The 22,154-nt window shown below is 40.9% G+C and overlaps 1 protein-coding gene across 1 annotated transcript in view; it reads left to right on the top strand.

The window, feature by feature from the left end:
* Positions 1-20,660: 20,660 nt before the first annotated feature.
* Positions 20,661-22,154, top strand: part of LOC110509144 (acetyl-coenzyme A synthetase, cytoplasmic-like) — a 44,704-nt gene continuing 43,210 nt past the window's right edge. The window contains exons 1-2 of the mRNA XM_036966133.1: positions 20,661-20,930; positions 21,408-21,603. Coding sequence (XP_036822028.1) covers positions 20,798-20,930; positions 21,408-21,603 — 329 coding nt within the window. The 5' untranslated portion in view covers positions 20,661-20,797. The remainder of the gene's footprint in view (positions 20,931-21,407; positions 21,604-22,154) is intronic.

A 22,154-nucleotide genomic window follows, 5' to 3' on the forward strand; every position in this document is an offset into this window, starting at 1 on the left:
CCCTAAACAGGCGGAAGACTCCGACAGCGCTGGAGAGAAGGAAGGCTCTAACAGCCCTAAACAGGCGGAAGACTCCGACAGCGCTGGAGAGAAGGAAGGCTCTAACAGCCCTAAACAGGCGGAAGACTCTGACAGCGCTGGAGAGAAGGAAGGCTCTAACAGCCCTAAACAGGCGGAAGACTCCGACAGCGCTGGAGAGGAGGAGGGCTCTAACAGCCCTAAACAGGCGGAAGACTCCGACAGCGCGGTAGAGAAGGAAGGCTCTAACAGCCCTACACAGGTGGAAGACTCCGACAGCGCTGGAGAGAAGGAAGGCTCTAACAGCCCTAAACAGGCGGAAGACTCCGACAGCGCTGGAGAGAAGGAAGGCTCTAACAGCCCTAAACAGGCGGAAGACTCCGACAGCGCTGTAGAGGAGGAGGGCTCTAACAGCCCTAAACAGGCGGAAGACTCCGGCAGCGCTGTAGAGAAGGAAGGCTCTAACAGCCCTAAACAGGCGGAAGACTCCGACAGCGCTGGAGAGGAGGAGGGCTCTAACAGCCCTAAACAGGCGGAAGACTCCGACAGCGCTGGAGAGAAGGAAGGCTCTAACAGCCCTAAACAGGCGGAAGACTCCGACAGCGCTGGAGAGGAGGAGGGCTCCGACAGCGCTGGAGAGGAGGAGGGCTCCGACAGCGCTGGAGAGGAGGGCTCTAACAGCCCTAAACAGGCGGAAGACTCCGACAGCGCTGGAGAGAAGGAAGGCTCTAACAGCCCTAAACAGGCGGAAGACTCCGACAGCGCTGTAGAGAAGGAAGGCTCTAACAGCCCTAAACAGGCGGAAGACTCCGACAGCGCTGGAGAGGAGGAGGGCTCTAACAGCCCTAAACAGGCGGAAGACTCCGACAGCGCTGGAGAGGAGGAGGGCTCTAACAGCCCTAAACAGGCGGAAGACTCCGACAGCGCTGTAGAGAAGGAAGGCTCTAACAGCCCTAAACAGGCGGAAGACTCCGACAGCGCTGTAGAGGAGGAGGGCTCTAACAGCCCTAAACAGGCGGAAGACTCCGACAGCGCTGGAGAGGAGGAGGGCTCTAACAGCCCTAAACAGGCGGAAGACTCCGACAGCGCTGGAGAGGAGGAAGGCTCTAACAGCCCTAAACAGGCGGAAGACTCCGACAGCGCTGGAGAGGAGGAGGGCTCTAACAGCCCTAAACAGGCGGAAGACTCCGACAGCGCTGGAGAGGAGGAGGGCACTAACAGCGCTGGAGAGGAGGAGGGCTCTAACAGCCCTAAACAGGCGGAAGACTCCGACAGCGCTGGAGAGGAGGAGGGCTCTAACAGCCCTAAACAGGCGGAAGACTCCGACAGCGCTGGAGAGGAGGAGGGCTCTATACAGCCCTAAACAGGCGGAAGACTCCGACAGCGCTGTAGAGAAGGAAGGCTCTAACAGCCCTAAACAGGCGGAAGACTCCGACAGCGCTGGAGAGGAGGAGGGCTCTAACAGCCCTCAACAGGCGGAAGACTCCGACAGCGCTGGAGAGGAGGAGGGCTCTAACAGCCCTAAACAGGCGGAAGACTCCGACAGCGCTGGAGAGGAGGAGGGCACTAACAGCGCTGGAGAGGAGGAGGGCTCTAACAGCCCTAAACAGGCGGAAGACTCCGACAGCGCTGGAGAGGAGGAGGGCTCTAACAGCCCTAAACAGGCGGAAGACTCCGACAGCGCTGGAGAGGAGGAGGGCTCTATACAGCCCTAAACAGGCGGAAGACTCCGACAGCGCTGTAGAGAAGGAAGGCTCTAACAGCCCTAAACAGGCGGAAGACTCCGACAGCGCTGGAGAGGAGGAGGGCTCTAACAGCCCTCAACAGGCGGAAGACTCCGACAGCGCTGGAGAGGAGGAGGGCTCCGTCAGCGCTGGAGAGGAGGAGGGCTCCGACAGCGCTGGAGAGGAGGAGGGCTCTAACAGCCCTAAACAGGCGGAAGACTCCGACAGCGCTGGAGAGGAGGAAGGCTCTAACAGCCCTAAACAGGCGGAAGACTCCGACAGCGCTGTAGAGGAGGAGGGCTCTAACAGCCCTAAACAGGCGGAAGACTCCGACAGCGCTGTAGAGAAGGAAGGCTCTAACAGCCCTAAACAGGCGGAAGACTCCGACAGCGCTGGAGAGAAGGAAGGCTCTAACAGCCCTAAACAGGCGGAAGACTCCGACAGCGCTGGAGAGAAGGAAGGCTCTAACAGCCCTAAACAGGCGGAAGACTCTGACAGCGCTGGAGAGAAGGAAGGCTCTAACAGCCCTAAACAGGCGGAAGACTCCGACAGCGCTGGAGAGGAGGAGGGCTCTAACAGCCCTAAACAGGCGGAAGACTCCGACAGCGCGGTAGAGAAGGAAGGCTCTAACAGCCCTAAACAGGTGGAAGACTCCGACAGCGCTGGAGAGGAGGAGGGCTCTAACAGCCCTAAACAGGCGGAAGACTCCGACAGCGCTGGAGAGAAGGAAGGCTCTAACAGCCCTAAACAGGCGGAAGACTCCGACAGCGCTGGAGAGAAGGAAGGCTCTAACAGCCCTAAACAGGCGGAAGACTCCGACAGCGCTGGAGAGGAGGAGGGCTCTAACAGCCCTAAACAGGCGGAAGACTCCGACAGCGCTGGAGAGAAGGAAGGCTCTAACAGCCCTAAACAGGCGGAAGACTCCGACAGCGCTGGAGAGGAGGAGGGCTCCGACAGCGCTGGAGAGGAGGAGGGCTCCGACAGCGCTGGAGAGGAGGGCTCTAACAGCCCTAAACAGGCGGAAGACTCCGACAGCGCTGGAGAGAAGGAAGGCTCTAACAGCCCTAAACAGGCGGAAGACTCCGACAGCGCTGTAGAGAAGGAAGGCTCTAACAGCCCTAAACAGGCGGAAGACTCCGACAGTGCTGGAGAGGAGGAGGGCTCTAACAGCCCTAAACAGGCGGAAGACTCCGACAGCGCTGGAGAGGAGGAGGGCTCTAACAGCCCTAAACAGGCGGAAGACTCCGACAGCGCTGTAGAGAAGGAAGGCTCTAACAGCCCTAAACAGGCGGAAGACTCCGACAGCGCTGTAGAGGAGGAGGGCTCTAACAGCCCTAAACAGGCGGAAGACTCCGACAGCGCTGGAGAGGAGGAGGGCTCTAACAGCCCTAAACAGGCGGAAGACTCCGACAGCGCTGGAGAGGAGGAAGGCTCTAACAGCCCTAAACAGGCGGAAGACTCCGACAGCGCTGGAGAGGAGGAGGGCTCTAACAGCCCTAAACAGGCGGAAGACTCCGACAGCGCTGGAGAGAAGGAAGGCTCTAACAGCCCTAAACAGGCGGAAGACTCCGACAGCGCTGAAGAGGAGGAGGACTCTAACAGCCCTAAACAGGCGGAAGACTCCGACAGCGCTGGAGAGGAGGAGGGCTCTAACAGCCCTAAACAGGCGGAAGACTCCGACAGCGCTGGAGAGAAGGAATGCTCTAACAGCCCTAAACAGGCGGAAGACTCTGACAGCGCTGGAGAGAAGGAAGGCTCTAACAGCCCTAAACAGGCGGAAGACTCCGACAGCGCTGGAGAGAAGGAAGGCTCTAACAGCCCTAAACAGGCGGAAGACTCCGACAGCGCTGGAGAGAAGGAAGGCTCTAACAGCCCTAAACAGGCGGAAGACTCCGACAGCGCTGTAGAGGAGGAGGGCTCTAACAGCCCTAAACAGGCGGAAGACTCCGGCAGCGCTGTAGAGAAGGAAGGCTCTAACAGCCCTAAACATGCGGAAGACTTCGACAGCGCTGGAGAGGAGGAGGGCTCTAACAGCCCTAAACAGGCGGAAGACTCCGACAGCGCTGGAGAGAAGGAAGGCTCTAACAGCCCTAAACAGGCGGAAGACTCCGACAGCGCTGGAGAGGAGGAGGGCTCTAACAGCCCTAAACAGGCGGAAGACTCCGACAGCGCTGGAGAGAAGGAAGGCTCTAACAGCCCTAAACAGGCGGAAGACTCCGACAGCGCTGGAGAGGAGGAGGGCTCCGACAGCGCTGGAGAGGAGGAGGGCTCCGACAGCGCTGGAGAGGAGGGCTCTAACAGCCCTAAACAGGCGGAAGACTCCGACAGCGCTGGAGAGAAGGAAGGCTCTAACAGCCCTAAACAGGCGGAAGACTCCGACAGCGCTGTAGAGAAGGAAGGCTCTAACAGCCCTAAACAGGCGGAAGACTCCGACAGCGCTGGAGAGGAGGAGGGCTCTAACAGCCCTAAACAGGCGGAAGACTCCGACAGCGCTGGAGAGGAGGAGGGCTCTAACAGCCCTAAACAGGCGGAAGACTCCGACAGCGCTGTAGAGAAGGAAGGCTCTAACAGCCCTAAACAGGCGGAAGACTCCGACAGCGCTGTAGAGGAGGAGGGCTCTAACAGCCCTAAACAGGCGGAAGACTCCGACAGCGCTGGAGAGGAGGAGGGCTCTAACAGCCCTAAACAGGCGGAAGACTCCGACAGCGCTGGAGAGAAGGAAGGCTCTAACAGCCCTAAACAGGCGGAAGACTCCGACAGCGCTGGAGAGGAGGAGGGCTCCGACAGCGCTGGAGAGGAGGAGGGCTCCGACAGCGCTGGAGAGGAGGGCTCTAACAGCCCTAAACAGGCGGAAGACTCCGACAGCGCTGGAGAGAAGGAAGGCTCTAACAGCCCTAAACAGGCGGAAGACTCCGACAGCGCTGTAGAGAAGGAAGGCTCTAACAGCCCTAAACAGGCGGAAGACTCCGACAGCGCTGGAGAGGAGGAGGGCTCTAACAGCCCTAAACAGGCGGAAGACTCCGACAGCGCTGGAGAGGAGGAGGGCTCTAACAGCCCTAAACAGGCGGAAGACTCCGACAGCGCTGTAGAGAAGGAAGGCTCTAACAGCCCTAAACAGGCGGAAGACTCCGACAGCGCTGTAGAGGAGGAGGGCTCTAACAGCCCTAAACAGGCGGAAGACTCCGACAGCGCTGGAGAGGAGGAGGGCTCTAACAGCCCTAAACAGGCGGAAGACTCCGACAGCGCTGGAGAGGAGGAAGGCTCTAACAGCCCTAAACAGGCGGAAGACTCCGACAGCGCTGGAGAGGAGGAGGGCTCTAACAGCCCTAAACAGGCGGAAGACTCCGACAGCGCTGGAGAGAAGGAAGGCTCTAACAGCCCTAAACAGGCGGAAGACTCCGACAGCGCTGAAGAGGAGGAGGACTCTAACAGCCCTAAACAGGCGGAAGACTCCGACAGCGCTGGAGAGGAGGAGGGCTCTAACAGCCCTAAACAGGCGGAAGACTCCGACAGCGCTGGAGAGAAGGAATGCTCTAACAGCCCTAAACAGGCGGAAGACTCTGACAGCGCTGGAGAGAAGGAAGGCTCTAACAGCCCTAAACAGGCGGAAGACTCCGACAGCGCTGGAGAGAAGGAAGGCTCTAACAGCCCTAAACAGGCGGAAGACTCCGACAGCGCTGGAGAGAAGGAAGGCTCTAACAGCCCTAAACAGGCGGAAGACTCCGACAGCGCTGTAGAGGAGGAGGGCTCTAACAGCCCTAAACAGGCGGAAGACTCCGGCAGCGCTGTAGAGAAGGAAGGCTCTAACAGCCCTAAACATGCGGAAGACTTCGACAGCGCTGGAGAGGAGGAGGGCTCTAACAGCCCTAAACAGGCGGAAGACTCCGACAGCGCTGGAGAGAAGGAAGGCTCTAACAGCCCTAAACAGGCGGAAGACTCCGGCAGCGCTGTAGAGAAGGAAGGCTCTAACAGCCCTAAACAGGCGGAAGACTCCGACAGCGCTGGAGAGGAGGAGGGCTCTAACAGCCCTAAACAGGCGGAAGACTCCGACAGCGCTGGAGAGAAGGAAGGCTCTAACAGCCCTAAACAGGCGGAAGACTCCGGCAGCGCTGTAGAGAAGGAAGGCTCTAACAGCCCTAAACAGGCGGAAGACTCCGGCAGCGCTGTAGAGGAGGAGGGCTCTAACAGCCCTAAACAGGCGGAAGACTCCGACAGCGCTGGAGAGGAGGAGGGCTCTAACAGCCCTAAACAGGCGGAAGACTCCGACAGCACTGGAGAGGAGGAGGGCTCTAACAGCCCTAAACAGGCGGAAGACTCCGACAGCGCTGGAGAGGAGGAGGGCTCTAACAGCCCTAAACAGGCGGAAGACTCCGACAGCACTGGAGAGGAGGAAGGCTCTAACAGCCCTAAACAGGCGGAAGACTCCGACAGCGCTGGAGAGGAGGAGGGCTCTAACAGCCCTAAACAGGCGGAAGACTCCGACAGCGCTGGAGAGGAGGAAGGCTCTAACAGCCCTAAACAGGCGGAAGACTCCGACAGCGCTGTAGAGGAGGAGGGCTCTAACAGCCCTAAACAGGCGGAAGACTCCGACAGCGCTGTAGAGAAGGAAGGCTCTAACAGCCCTAAACAGGCGGAAGACTCCGACAGCGCTGGAGAGAAGGAAGGCTCTAACAGCCCTAAACAGGCGGAAGACTCCGACAGCGCTGGAGAGGAGGAGGGCTCTAACAGCCCTAAACAGGCGGAAGACTCCGGCAGCGCTGTAGAGAAGGAAGGCTCTAACAGCCCTAAACAGGCGGAAGACTCCGACAGCGCTGGAGAGGAGGAAGGCTCCAACAGCCCTAAACAGGCGGAAGACTCCGACAGCGCTGGAGAGGAGGAGGGCTCTAACAGCCCTAAACAGGCGGAAGACTCCGGCAGCGCTGTAGAGGAGGAGGGCTCTAACAGCCCTAAACAGGCGGAAGACTCCGACAGCGCTGTAGAGAAGGAAGGCTCTAACAGCCCTAAACAGGAGGAAGACTCCAACAGCGCTGGAGAGAAGGAAGGCTCTAACAGCCCTAAACAGGCGGAAGACTCCGACAGCGCTGGAGAGAAGGAAGGCTCTAACAGCCCTAAACAGGCGGAAGACTCCGGCAGCGCTGTAGAGAAGGAAGGCTCTAACAGCCCTAAACAGGCGGAAGACTCCGACAGCGCTGGAGAGAAGGAAGGCTCTAACAGCCCTAAACAGGCGGAAGACTCCGACAGCGCTGTAGAGGAGGAGGGCTCTAACAGCCCTAAACAGGCGGAAGACTCCGGCAGCGCTGTAGAGAAGGAAGGCTCTAACAGCCCTAAACAGGCGGAAGACTCCGACAGCGCTGGAGAGGAGGAGGGTTCTAACAGCCCTAAACAGGCGGAAGACTCCGACAGCGCTGGAGAGGAGGAAGGCTCTAACAGCCCTAAACAGGCGGAAGACTCCGACAGCGCTGGAGAGGAGGAGGGCTCTAACAGCCCTAAACAGGCGGAAGACTCCGGCAGCGCTGTAGAGAAGGAAGGCTCTAAAAGCCCTAAACAGGCGGAAGACTCCGACAGCGCTGGAGAGAAGGAAGGCTCTAACAGCCCTAAACAGGCGGAAGACTCCGACAGCGCTGTAGAGGAGGAGGGCTCTAACAGCCCTAAACAGGCGGAAGACTCCGACAGCGCTGGAGAGGAGGAGGGCTCCGACAGCGCTGGACAGGCGAGGCGCACTGTAGGCCTGATGCGTGGTGCTGGCACTGGTGGTACTGGGCCGAGGACACGCACAGGAAGCATGGTGAGGGGAGCTGCTACCGGAGGGCTGGGGTGTGGAGGTGGCACAGGATGGGTTAGACCGTGAAGGCGTACTGGAGATCTTGAGAGCGGTGCTGGTACAGGACGTGCAAGGCTAGGGAGGTGCACAGGAGGCCTGGTACGTGAGACTGACACCATCTTCACCAGCCGACTAACACGCACCTCAGGACGAGTATGGAGCGCTGACCCAGGTGCCATCAAATCCCCGACACGCTCCGTCGGGCGAATTCCATGTTTAAAACACCAACACAGCAACTCCCTCATTTCTCTCTCCTCCAATTTCCCCATTAACTCCTTCACAGTCTCTGTTTCGCTCACCTCCAACACCGGCTCTGGTTCTGGTCTCCTCCTTGGCTCCTCACGATAAACAGGGAGAGTTGGCTCAGGTCTGGCTCCTGACTCTGCCACACTCTCCCTGAGCCCCCCCCCAATACATTTTTGGGGCTGACTCTGGGGCCTCCGTCCGCGCCGCCTTGCTTGCTTCGCAAACTCCATTCTCCTATATCCTTCCGCGCACTGCTCCATCGAATCCCAGGCGGGCTCCGGCACTCTCCCTGGGTCGACCGCCCACCTGTCTATCTCCTCCCAAGAAGTATAGTCCATACTGTACTCCACTTTGGGCTGTTCCTGCCTGTTGACACGCTGCTTGGTCCCTTTGTGGTGGGTGATTCTGTAACGGTTTTCTTGATGAGAAGGAGAGTCGGACCAAAATGCGGCGTGTCTATTGCAATCCATGTTTAATGAAGTGACACACTAAACACAAACACTACCAAAACAATAAACTTAACGAAAACCGAAACAGCCTATACTTGTGTAACATAACACAGAACAATGACATCAGGACACTAAGGACAATCACCCACGACAAACTCAAAGAATATGGCTGCCTAAATATGGTTCCCAATCAGAGACAACGATAAACACCTGCCTCTGATTGAGAACCACTTCAGACAGCCATAGACTTAGCTAGAACACCCCACTAGCTACAATCCCCATACATACACACCACCTACAAAAACCCTGGCCTGACCAAATAAATAAAGATAAACACAAAATACTTCGACCAGGGTGTGACAGCTACTAAAATTTGTGAACTTTGTCACTTGTATAATGAATTCTATACATTAGTTGATACTGGATTAAGCGTAGATTTTCGTTAACTGTAATTTAGTTAGTTATGATCCAACTGTCCCTCCATCTTGTGACAATATCAGTTCTTTGTAAGTCTTGGTTCCAATAGTTTATATCAAATCAAATTGTATTAGTCACATGCGCCGAGAACAACAGGTGTTCTATATTGTTATAGTGTTATATTGTTCTATATTGTTATAGTGTTCTATATTGTTATAGTGTTCTATATTGTTATAGTGTTCTATATTGTTATAGTGTTCTATATTGTTATAGTGTTATAGTGTTCTATATTGTTATAGTGTTCTATATTGTTATAGTGTTCTATATTGTTATAGTGTTCTATATTGTTATAGTGTTCTATATTGTTATAGTGTTATAGTGTTCTATATTGTTATAGTGTTCTATATTGTTATAGTGTTATAGTGTTCTATATTGTTATGGTGTTCTATATTGTTATAGTGTTCTATATTGTTATAGTGTTCTATATTGTTATAGTGTTATATATTGTTATAGTGTTCTATAGTGTTCTATATTGTTATAGTGTTCTATAGTGTTATAGTGTTCTATATTGTTATAGTGTCCTATATTGTTATAGTGTTCTATATTGTTATAGTGTTATAGTGTTCTATATTATTATAGTGTTCTATATTGTTATAGTGTTATAGTGTTCTATATTATTATAGTGTTCTATATTGTTATAGTGTTATAGTGTTCTATATTATTATAGTGTTCTATATTGTTATAGTGTTATAGTGTTCTATATTGTTATAGTGTTCTATATTGTTATAGTGTTCTATATTGCTATAGTGTTATAGTGTTCTATATTGTTATAGTGTTCTATATTGTTATAGTGTTCTATATTGTTATAGTGTTCTATATTGTTATAGTGTTATAGTGTTCTATATTGTTATAGTGATCTATATTGTTATAGTGTTCTATATTGTTATAGTGTTCTATATTGTTATAGTGTTATAGTGTTCTATATTGTTATAGTGTTCTATATTGTTATAGTGTTCCATATTGTTATAGTGTTCTATATTGTTATAGTGTTCTATATTGTTATAGTGTTCTATATTGTTATAGTGTTACATATTGTTATAGTGTTCTATAGTGTTCTATATTGTTATAGTGTTCTATAGTGTTATAGTGTTCTAGATTTTTATAGTGTTCTATATTGTTATAGTGTTCTATATTGTTATAGTGTTATAGTGTTCTATATTATTATAGTGTTCTATATTGTTATAGTGTTATAGTGTTCTATATTATTATAGTGTTCTATATTGTTATAGTGTTATAGTGTTCTATATTGTTATAGTGTTCTATATTGTTATAGTGTTCTATATTGTTATAGTGTTCTATATTGTTATAGTGTTATAGTGTTCTATATTGTTATAGTGTTCTATATTGTTATAGTGTTCTATATTGTTATAGTGTTCTATATTCTTATAGTGTTCAATATTATTATAGTGTTCTATATTGTTATAGTGTTCTATATTGTTATAGTGTTATAGTGTTCTATATTATTATAGTGTTCTATATTGTTATAGTGTTCTATATTGTTATAGTGTTATAGTGTTCTATATTATTATAGTGTTCTATATTGTTATAGTGTTCTATATTGTTATAGTGTTATAGTGTTCTATATTATTATAGTGTTCTATATTGTTATAGTGTTCTATATTGTTATAGTGTTATAGTGTTCTATATTATTATAGTGTTCTATATTGTTATAGTGTTCTATATTATTATAGTGTTATAGTGTTCTATATTATTATAGTGTTCTATATTGTTATAGTGTTCTATATTATTATAGTGTTCTATATTATTATAGTGTTCTATATTATTATAGTGTTCTATATTATTATAGTGTTCTATATTGTTATAGTGTTCTATATTATTATAGTGTTCTATATTGTTATAGTGTTATAGTGTTCAATATTATTATAGTGTTCTATATTGTTATAGTGTTCTATATTGTTATAGTGTTATAGTGTTCTATATTATTATAGTGTTCTATATTGTTATAGTGTTCTATATTGTTATAGTGTTATAGTGTTCTATATTATTATAGTGTTCTATATTGTTATAGTGTTCTATATTATTATAGTGTTCTATATTGTTATAGTGTTCTATATTGTTATAGTGTTCTATATTGTTATAGTGTTCTATATTGTTATAGTGTTATAGTGTTCTATATTGTTATAGTGTTCTATATTGTTATAGTGTTCTATATTGTTATAGTGTTCTATATTATTATAGTGTTCTATATTGTTATAGTGTTATAGTGTTCTATATTGTTATAGTGTTATAGTGTTCTATATTATTATAGTGTTCTATATTGTTATAGTGTTATAGTGTTCTATATTGTTATAGTGTTGTAGTGTTCTATATTGTTATAGTGTTATAGTGTTCTATATTGTTATAGTGTTATAGTGTTCTATATTGTTATAGTGTTCTATATTGTTATAGTGTTATAGTGTTCTATATTGTTATAGTGTTATAGTGTTCTATATTGTTATAGTGTTCTATAGTGTTCTATATTGTTATAGTGTTCTATAGTGTTATAGTGTTCTAGATTTTTATAGTGTTCTATATTGTTATAGTGTTCTATATTGTTATAGTGTTATAGTGTTCTATATTATTATAGTGTTCTATATTGTTATAGTGTTATAGTGTTCTATATTATTATAGTGTTCTATATTGTTATAGTGTTATAGTGTTCTATATTGTTATAGTGTTCTATATTGTTATAGTGTTCTATATTGTTATAGTGTTCTATATTGTTATAGTGTTATAGTGTTCTATATTGTTATAGTGTTCTATATTGTTATAGTGTTCTATATTGTTATAGTGTTCTATATTCTTATAGTGTTCAATATTATTATAGTGTTCTATATTGTTATAGTGTTATAGTGTTCTATATTGTTATAGTGTTATAGTGTTCTATATTGTTATAGTGTTCTATATTGTTATAGTGTTCTATATTGTTATAGTGTTCTATATTATTATAGTGTTCTATATTGTTATAGTGTTATAGTGTTCTATATTGTTATAGTGTTATAGTGTTCTATATTATTATAGTGTTCTATATTGTTATAGTGTTATAGTGTTCTATATTGTTATAGTGTTATAGTGTTCTATATTGTTATAGTGTTCTATATTGTTATAGTGTTATAGTGTTCTATATTGTTATAGTGTTATAGTGTTCTATATTGTTATAGTGTTCTATATTGTTATAGTGTTATAGTGTTCTATAGTGTTATAGTGTTATAGTGTTCTATATTGTTATAGTGTTCTATATTGTTATAGTGTTATAGTGTTCTATATTGTTATAGTGTTCTATATTGTTATAGTGTTATAGTGTTCTATATTGTTATAGTGTTCTATATTGTTATAGTGTTATAGTGTTCTATATTGTTATAGTGTTCTATAGTGTTAGTGTTATAGTGTTCTATATTATTATAGTGTTATAGTGTTCTATATTATTATAGTGTTCTATATTGTTATAGTGTTATAGTGTTCTATATTATTATAGTGTTCTATATTGTTATAGTGTTATAGTGTTCTATATTATTATAGTGTTCTATATTGTTATAGTGTTATAGTGTTCTATATTGTTATAGTGTTCTATATTGTTATAGTGTTCTATATTGCTATAGTGTTATAGTGTTCTATATTGTTATAGTGTTCTATATTGTTATAGTGTTCTATATTGTTATAGTGTTCTATATTGTTATAGTGTTATAGTGTTCTATATTGTTATAGTGTTCTATAGTGTTATAGTGTTCTAGATTTTTATAGTGTTCTATATTGTTATAGTGTTCTATATTGTTATAGTGTTATAGTGTTCTATATTATTATAGTGTTCTATATTGTTATAGTGTTATAGTGTTCTATATTATTATAGTGTTCTATATTGTTATAGTGTTATAGTGTTCTATATTGTTATAGTGTTCTATATTGTTATAGTGTTCTATATTGTTATAGTGTTCTATATTGTTATAGTGTTATAGTGTTCTATATTGTTATAGTGTTCTATATTGTTATAGTGTTCTATATTGTTATAGTGTTCTATATTCTTATAGTGTTCAATATTATTATAGTGTTCTATATTGTTATAGTGTTCTATATTGTTATAGTGTTATAGTGTTCTATATTATTATAGTGTTCTATATTGTTATAGTGTTCTATATTGTTATAGTGTTATAGTGTTCTATATTATTATAGTGTTCTATATTGTTATAGTGTTCTATATTGTTATAGTGTTATAGTGTTCTATATTATTATAGTGTTCTATATTGTTATAGTGTTCTATATTGTTATAGTGTTATAGTGTTCTATATTATTATAGTGTTCTATATTGTTATAGTGTTCTATATTATTATAGTGTTATAGTGTTCTATATTATTATAGTGTTCTATATTGTTATAGTGTTCTATATTATTATAGTGTTCTATATTATTATAGTGTTCTATATTATTATAGTGTTCTATATTATTATAGTGTTCTATATTGTTATAGTGTTCTATATTATTATAGTGTTCTATATTGTTATAGTGTTATAGTGTTCAATATTATTATAGTGTTCTATATTGTTATAGTGTTCTATATTGTTATAGTGTTATAGTGTTCTATATTATTATAGTGTTCTATATTGTTATAGTGTTCTATATTGTTATAGTGTTATAGTGTTCTATATTATTATAGTGTTCTATATTGTTATAGTGTTCTATATTATTATAGTGTTCTATATTGTTATAGTGTTCTATATTGTTATAGTGTTCTATATTGTTATAGTGTTCTATATTGTTATAGTGTTATAGTGTTCTATATTGTTATAGTGTTCTATATTGTTATAGTGTTCTATATTGTTATAGTGTTCTATATTATTATAGTGTTCTATATTGTTATAGTGTTATAGTGTTCTATATTGTTATAGTGTTATAGTGTTCTATATTATTATAGTGTTCTATATTGTTATAGTGTTATAGTGTTCTATATTGTTATAGTGTTGTAGTGTTCTATATTGTTATAGTGTTATAGTGTTCTATATTGTTATAGTGTTATAGTGTTCTATATTGTTATAGTGTTCTATATTGTTATAGTGTTATAGTGTTCTATATTGTTATAGTGTTATAGTGTTCTATATTGTTATAGTGTTCTATAGTGTTCTATATTGTTATAGTGTTCTATAGTGTTATAGTGTTCTAGATTTTTATAGTGTTCTATATTGTTATAGTGTTCTATATTGTTATAGTGTTATAGTGTTCTATATTATTATAGTGTTCTATATTGTTATAGTGTTATAGTGTTCTATATTATTATAGTGTTCTATATTGTTATAGTGTTATAGTGTTCTATATTGTTATAGTGTTCTATATTGTTATAGTGTTCTATATTGTTATAGTGTTCTATATTGTTATAGTGTTATAGTGTTCTATATTGTTATAGTGTTCTATATTGTTATAGTGTTCTATATTGTTATAGTGTTCTATATTCTTATAGTGTTCAATATTATTATAGTGTTCTATATTGTTATAGTGTTATAGTGTTCTATATTGTTATAGTGTTATAGTGTTCTATATTGTTATAGTGTTCTATATTGTTATAGTGTTCTATATTGTTATAGTGTTCTATATTATTATAGTGTTCTATATTGTTATAGTGTTATAGTGTTCTATATTGTTATAGTGTTATAGTGTTCTATATTGTTATAGTGTTATAGTGTTCTATATTGTTATAGTGTTATAGTGTTCTATATTGTTATAGTGTTCTATATTGTTATAGTGTTATAGTGTTCTATATTGTTATAGTGTTATAGTGTTCTATATTGTTATAGTGTTCTATATTGTTATAGTGTTATAGTGTTCTATAGTGTTATAGTGTTATAGTGTTCTATATTGTTATAGTGTTCTATATTGTTATAGTGTTATAGTGTTCTATATTGTTATAGTGTTCTATATTGTTATAGTGTTATAGTGTTCTATATTGTTATAGTGTTCTATATTGTTATAGTGTTATAGTGTTCTATATTGTTATAGTGTTCTATAGTGTTAGTGTTATAGTGTTCTATATTATTATAGTGTTATAGTGTTCTATATTATTATAGTGTTCTATATTGTTATAGTGTTATAGTGTTCTATATTATTATAGTGTTCTATATTGTTATAGTGTTATAGTGTTCTATATTATTATAGTGTTCTATATTGTTATAGTGTTATAGTGTTCTATATTGTTATAGTGTTCTATATTGTTATAGTGTTCTATATTGCTATAGTGTTATAGTGTTCTATATTGTTATAGTGTTCTATATTGTTATAGTGTTCTATATTGTTATAGTGTTCTATATTGTTATAGTGTTATAGTGTTCTATATTGTTATAGTGATCTATATTGTTATAGTGTTCTATATTGTTATAGTGTTCTATATTGTTATAGTGTTATAGTGTTCTATATTGTTATAGTGTTCTATATTGTTATAGTGTTCCATATTGTTATAGTGTTCTATATTGTTATAGTGTTCTATATTGTTATAGTGTTCTATATTGTTATAGTGTTATATATTGTTATAGTGTTCTATAGTGTGCTATATTGTTATAGTGTTCTATAGTGTTATAGTGTTCTAGATTTTTATAGTGTTCTATATTGTTATAGTGTTCTATATTGTTATAGTGTTATAGTGTTCTATATTATTATAGTGTTCTATATTGTTATAGTGTTATAGTGTTCTATATTATTATAGTGTTCTATATTGTTATAGTGTTATAGTGTTCTATATTGTTATAGTGTTCTATATTGTTATAGTGTTCTATATTGTTATAGTGTTCTATATTGTTATAGTGTTATAGTGTTCTATATTGTTATAGTGTTCTATATTGTTATAGTGTTCTATATTCTTATAGTGTTCAATATTATTATAGTGTTCTATATTGTTATAGTGTTATAGTGTTCTATATTGTTATAGTGTTATAGTGTTCTATATTGTTATAGTGTTCTATATTGTTATAGTGTTCTATATTATTATAGTGTTCTATATTGTTATAGTGTTATAGTGTTCTATATTGTTATAGTGTTATAGTGTTCTATATTATTATAGTGTTCTATATTGTTATAGTGTTATAGTGTTCTATATTGTTATAGTGTTATAGTGTTCTATATTGTTATAGTGTTCTATATTGTTATAGTGTTCTATATTGTTATAGTGTTATAGTGTTCTATATTGTTATAGTGTTATAGTGTTCTATATTGTTATAGTGTTCTATATTGTTATAGTGTTATAGTGTTCTATATTGTTATAGTGTTATAGTGTTCTATATTGTTATAGTGTTCTATATTGTTATAGTGTTATAGTGTTCTATATTGTTATAGTGTTCTATATTGTTATAGTGTTATAGTGTTCTATATTGTTATAGTGTTCTATATTGTTATAGTGTTCTATAGTGTTAGTGTTATAGTGTTCTATATTATTATAGTGTTATAGTGTTCTATATTGTTATAGTGTTATAGTGTTCTATATTGTTATAGTGTTATAGTGTTCTATATTGTTATAGTGTTCTATATTGTTATAGTGTTATAGTGTTCTATATTGTTATAGTGTTCTATAGTGTTAGTGTTATAGTGTTCTATATTGTTATAGTGTTATAGTGTTCTATATTGTTATAGTGTTATAGTGTTCTATATTGTTATAGTGTTCTATAGTGTTAGTGTTATAGTGTTCTATATTATTATAGTGTTCTATATTGTTATAGTGTTCTATATTATTATAGTGTTCTATATTATTATAGTGTTATAGTGTTCTATATTGTTATAGTGTTATAGTGTTCTATATTGTTATAGTGTTATAGTGTTCTATATTGTTATAGTGTTCTATATTGTTATAGTGTTATAGTGTTCTATATTGTTATAGTGTTCTATATTGTTATAGTGTTATAGTGTTCTATATTGTTATAGTGTTATAGTGTTCTATATTGTTATAGTGTTATAGTGTTCTATATTGTTATAGTGTTCTATATTGTTATAGTGTTATAGTGTTCTATATTGTTATAGTGTTATAGTGTTCTATATTGTTATAGTGTTCTATATTGTTATAGTGTTATAGTGTTCTATATTGTTATAGTGTTATAGTGTTCTATATTGTTATAGTGTTATAGTGTTCTATATTGTTATAGTGTTATAGTGTTCTATATTGTTATAGTGTTATAGTGTTCTATATTGTTATAGTGTTCTATATTGTTATAGTGTTCTATATTGTTATAGTGTTATAGTGTTCTATATTGTTATAGTGTTATAGTGTTCTATATTGTTATAGTGTTATAGTGTTCTATATTGTTATAGTGTTATAGTGTTCTATATTGTTATAGTGTTCTATATTGTTATAGTGTTATAGTGTTCTATATTGTTATAGTGTTATAGTGTTCTATATTGTTATAGTGTTATAGTGTTCTATATTGTTATAGTGTTATAGTGTTCTATATTGTTATAGTGTTATAGTGTTCTATATTGTTATAGTGTTATAGTGTTCTATATTGTTATAGTGTTATAGTGTTCTATATTGTTATAGTGTTCTATATTGTTATAGTGTTATAGTGTTCTATATTGTTATAGTGTTATAGTGTTCTATATTGTTATAGTGTTATAGTGTTCTATATTGTTATAGTGTTCTATATTGTTATAGTGTTATAGTGTTCTATATTGTTATAGTGTTATAGTGTTCTATATTGTTATAGTGTTATAGTGTTCTATATTGTTATAGTGTTCTATATTGTTATAGTGTTCTATATTGTTATAGTGATCTATATTATTATAGTGTTCTATATTGTTATAGTGTTCTATATTGTTATAGTGTTATAGTGTTCTATATTGTTATAGTGTTATAGTGTTCTATATTGTTATAGTGTTATAGTGTTCTATATTGTTATAGTGTTATAGTGTTCTATATTGTTATAGTGTTATAGTGTTCTATATTGTTATAGTGTTATAGTGTTCTATATTGTTATAGTGTTCTATATTGTTTTAGTGTTATAGTGTTCTATATTGTTATAGTGTTATAGTGTTCTATATTGTTATAGTGTTATAGTGTTCTATATTGTTATAGTGTTATAGTGTTCTATATTATTATAGTGTTCTATATTATTATAGTGTTCTATATTATTATAGTGTTCTATATTGTTATAGTGTTCTATATTATTATAGTGTTCTATATTGTTATAGTGTTCTATATTGTTATAGTGTTCTATATTGTTATAGTGTTCTATATTGTTATAGTGTTATAGTGTTCTATATTGTTATAGTGTTCTATATTGTTATAGTGTTCTATATTGTTATAGTGTTCTATATTGCTATAGTGTTATAGTGTTCTATATTATTATAGTGTTCTATATTGTTATAGTGTTATAGTGTTCTATATTGTTATAGTGTTATAGTGTTCTATATTGTTATAGTGTTATAGTGTTCTATATTGTTATAGTGTTATAGTGTTCTATATTGTTATAGTGTTATAGTGTTCTATATTGTTATAGTGTTATAGTGTTCTATATTGTTATAGTGTTATAGTGTTCTATATTGTTATAGTGTTATAGTTTTATAGTGTTATAGTGTTCTATATTGTTATAGTGTTATAGTGTTCTATATTGTTATAGTGTTCTATATTGTTATAGCGTTATAGTGTTCTATATTATTATAGTGTTCTATATTGTTATAGTGTTCTATATTGTTATAGTGTTATAGTGTTCTATATTATTATAGTGTTCTATATTTTTATAGTGTTCTATATTGTTATAGTGTTCTATATTGTTATAGTGTTCTATATTATTATAGTGTTCTATATTGTTATAGTGTTCTATATTGTTATATTGTTATAGTGTTCTATATTGTTATAGTGTTCTATATTGTTATAGTGTTCTATATTGTTATAGTGTTCTATATTGTTATAGTGTTATAGTGTTCTATATTATTATAGTGTTCTATATTGTTATAGTGTTCTATATTGTTATAGTGTTCTATATTGTTATAGTGTTCTATATTATTATAGTGTTCTATATTGTTATAGTGTTCTATATTGTTATAGTGTTATAGTGTTCTATATTGTTATAGTGTTATAGTGTTCTATATTGTTATAGTGTTCTATAGAGAGTGTGAGAGAGAGAGAGAGAGGGAGAGGTTGGTGGACAGGGAGAGAGAGAGAGAGGAAGGTTGGTGGACAGGAAGTGAGAGAGGGAGGTAGGTTGGTGGACAGGGAGTGAGAGGGGGAGGTTGGTGGACAGGGAGAGAGAGGGGGAGGAAGGTCGACAGGGAGAGAGAGAGACGGAGATTGGTGAGAAAAGGAGAGAGAGGGAGGGAAGTTTGTGGACAGGGAGTGAGAGAGAGAGGGAGGTTGGTGGACAGGGAGTGAGAGAGAGAGAGGGAGGTTGGTGGACGGGGAGTGAGAGAGAGGGGGAGGTGGACAGGGAGAGAGAGAGAGAGGGAGGTGGATAGGGAGAGAGGGGGGGAGGGAGGTGGACAGGGAGTGATAGAGAGAGGGAGGTGGATAGGGAGAGAGAGAGGGGGGGAGGTGGACAGGGAGAGAGAGAGAGAGAGGGAGGTGGATAGGGAGAGAGAGCGGGAGGGAGGTGGACAGGGAGTGTGAGAGAGAGGGAGGTTGGTGGACGGGGAGTGAGAGAGAGGGGAAGGTGGACAGGGAGAGAGAGAGAGAGGGAGGTGGACAGGGAGAGAGAGGGGGAGGGAGGTGGACAGGGAGTGAGAGAGGGAGGGAGGTGGACAGGGAGAGAGAGGGGGAGGGAGGTGGACAGGGAGAGAGAGGGGAGGGAGGTGGACAGGGAGAGAGAGGGAGGGAGGTGGACAGGGAGAGAGAGGGGGAGGGAGGTGGACGGGGAGAGAGAGGGAGGGAGGTGGACAGGGAGAGAGAGGGGGAGGGAGGTGGACAGGGAGAGAGAGAGGGAGGGAGGTGGACAGGGAGAGAGAGAGGGAGGGAGGTGGACAGGGAGAGAGAGAGGGAGGGAGGTGGACAGGGAGAGAGAGAGGGAGGGAGGTGGACAGGGAGAGAGAGAGGGAGGGAGGTGGACAGGGAGAGAGAGGGGGAGGGAGGTGGACAGGGAGAGAGAGGGGGAGGGAGGTGGACAGGGAGAGAGAGAGGGAGGGAGGTGGACAGGGAGAGAGAGAGGGAGGGAGGTGGACAGGGAGAGAGAGAGGGAGGGAGGTAGACAGGGAGAGAGAGAGGGAGGGAGGTGGACAGGGAGAGAGAGAGGGAGGGAGGTGGACAGGGAGAGAGAGGGGGAGGGAGGTGGACAGGGAGAGAGAGAGGGAGGGAGGTTGACAGGGAGAGAGAGAGGGAGGGAGGTGGACAGGGAGAGAGAGAGGGAGGGAGGTGGACAGGGAGAGAGAGGGGAGGGAGGTGGACAGGGAGAGAGAGGGAGGGAGGTGGACAGGGAGAGAGAGGGGAGGGAGGTGGACAGGGAGAGAGAGGGAGGAAGGTGGACAGGGAGAGAGAGAGGGAGGGAGTGTTTTCCTTTATCCAGGAATACAGAATACACTGCCCTCCCTGTACCGTCTGTCTGTCTGTCTGTCTGTCTGTCTGTCTGTCTGTCTGTCTGTCTGTCTGTTCTGCCTGTCTGTCTGTCTGTCTGTCTGTCTGTCTGTCTGTCTGTCTGTCTGTCTGTCTGTCTGTTCTGTCTGTCTGTCTGTCTGTCTGTCTGTCTGTCTGTCTGTCTGTCTGTCTGCTTGTCTATCTGCCTGTCGATCAGCCCAGCCCAGCATTCCCCCCTGCATACCAATGTTTTCCTCCTCTTACACAACGCTTGGAAAATAATCCGATAAACGGACCAGGACCCGATCAGCCAATGAAAAGGTGGGAGTGCCATTTTAAGCATTTTGATTGGCTCCTTTGGCAGTAAGCATGTGGATTCAACACAGAACCTGGTATTAGGGGTGTGGCCAGAGCACAGGCTCAGTGTCTTTGTCCAATGGCTGAATCCCTACTGTTGTCAGTGTCTGTCTCACCTCTCCCCTCTAGCCTTGGAGGATAGGCAGATCAGATAAGCAGACTGGCTGGATCTCTCTCTCGCACTCTCTCTCTCTCTCTCGCACTCAAACAGATCTATCTAAAGTACGTCTGTCTGTCTTTCAAAGATGGTGGTCCCTGGCTCTCAACACGCAGAGGACAAGATGTATCATCCTCCGGAGGGTCTGCAGAAGGATGCTCATGTACCTGACTTCAGGTGTTATCTGGAACTTTACAAGAAGTCTATTGAGGAGCCGGACGGTAGGTTAATAAGGAAGTAGACGGTAGGTTAATAAGGAAGTAAGACGGTAGGTTAATAAGGAAGTAGATGGTAGGTTAATAAGGAAGTAAGACAGTAGATTAATAAGGAAGTAAGACAGTAGGTTAATAAGGAAGTAAGACAGTAGGTTAATAAGGAAGTAAGACAGTAGGTTAATAAGGAAGTAAGACAGTAGGTTAAGAAGGAAGTAAGACAGTAGGTTAAGAAGGAAGTAAGACGGTAGGTTAATAAGAATAACTCAAAGTTTGTGTGTGTATGTCCTATGCACATGACTCATCTGCAATAGCTTGGTTGTGTGTGTGTGTGTGTGTGTGTGTGTGTGTGTGCGTGCGTGCGTGCGTGCGTGTGTGTGTGTGTGTGTGTGTGTGTGCGTGCGTGCGTGTGTGTGTGTATATGTGGGTGTGTATATGTGGGTGTGCTCCAAACAACATCTAAATGTTTTTATTTTTCTTGGGCAGTATTCTGGAAAGAGGTCGCTAGTGATTTCTATTGGAAGAAACCTCCTACGGGTCAGATCCTGCAGTATAACTTCGACGTGACCAAAGGGAACATCTATGTGAAATGCATGGAGGGAGCCACTACTAACATGTGTTACAACGTCCTGGACAGGAACGTGAAGGACAAGAACCTTGGTGAACGAGTGGCGTTCTACTGGTAAGACAAAATAAAACAGTTGTTGTTGTATCTACTCTTATCTTGGTCAGGTTATTTATTGTAAAAGACAATGTGTCCCTCAATGACTCACCTGATTTAATAAATACAAAAAAGAAGGCAACAATTATACTCATTGAAAAAAAGAAAGCAGTGAGCCAGTGAGCCAATGCACAGTGAACTGCACTTAACCACAGTGAACTGCACTTAACCACAGTGAACTGCACTTACCCACAGTGAACTGCACTTACCCACAGTGAACTGCACTTAACCACAGTGAACTGCACTTACCCACAGTGAACTGCACTTACCCACAGTGAACTGCACTTACCCACAGTGAACTGCACTTAACCACAGTGAACAGCACTTAACCACAGTGAACTGCACTTAACCACAGTGAACTGCACTTACCCACAGTGAACTGCACTTACCCACAGTGAACTGCACTTAACCACAGTGAACTGCACTTACCCACAGTGAACTGCACTTAACCACAGTGAACTGCACTTAACCACAGTGAACTGCACTTAACCACAGTGAACTGCACTTACCCA

The sequence above is a fragment of the Oncorhynchus mykiss genome, chromosome 28 (assembly GCF_013265735.2).
Source record: "Oncorhynchus mykiss isolate Arlee chromosome 28, USDA_OmykA_1.1, whole genome shotgun sequence".
Lineage (NCBI taxonomy): Eukaryota > Metazoa > Chordata > Actinopteri > Salmoniformes > Salmonidae > Oncorhynchus > Oncorhynchus mykiss.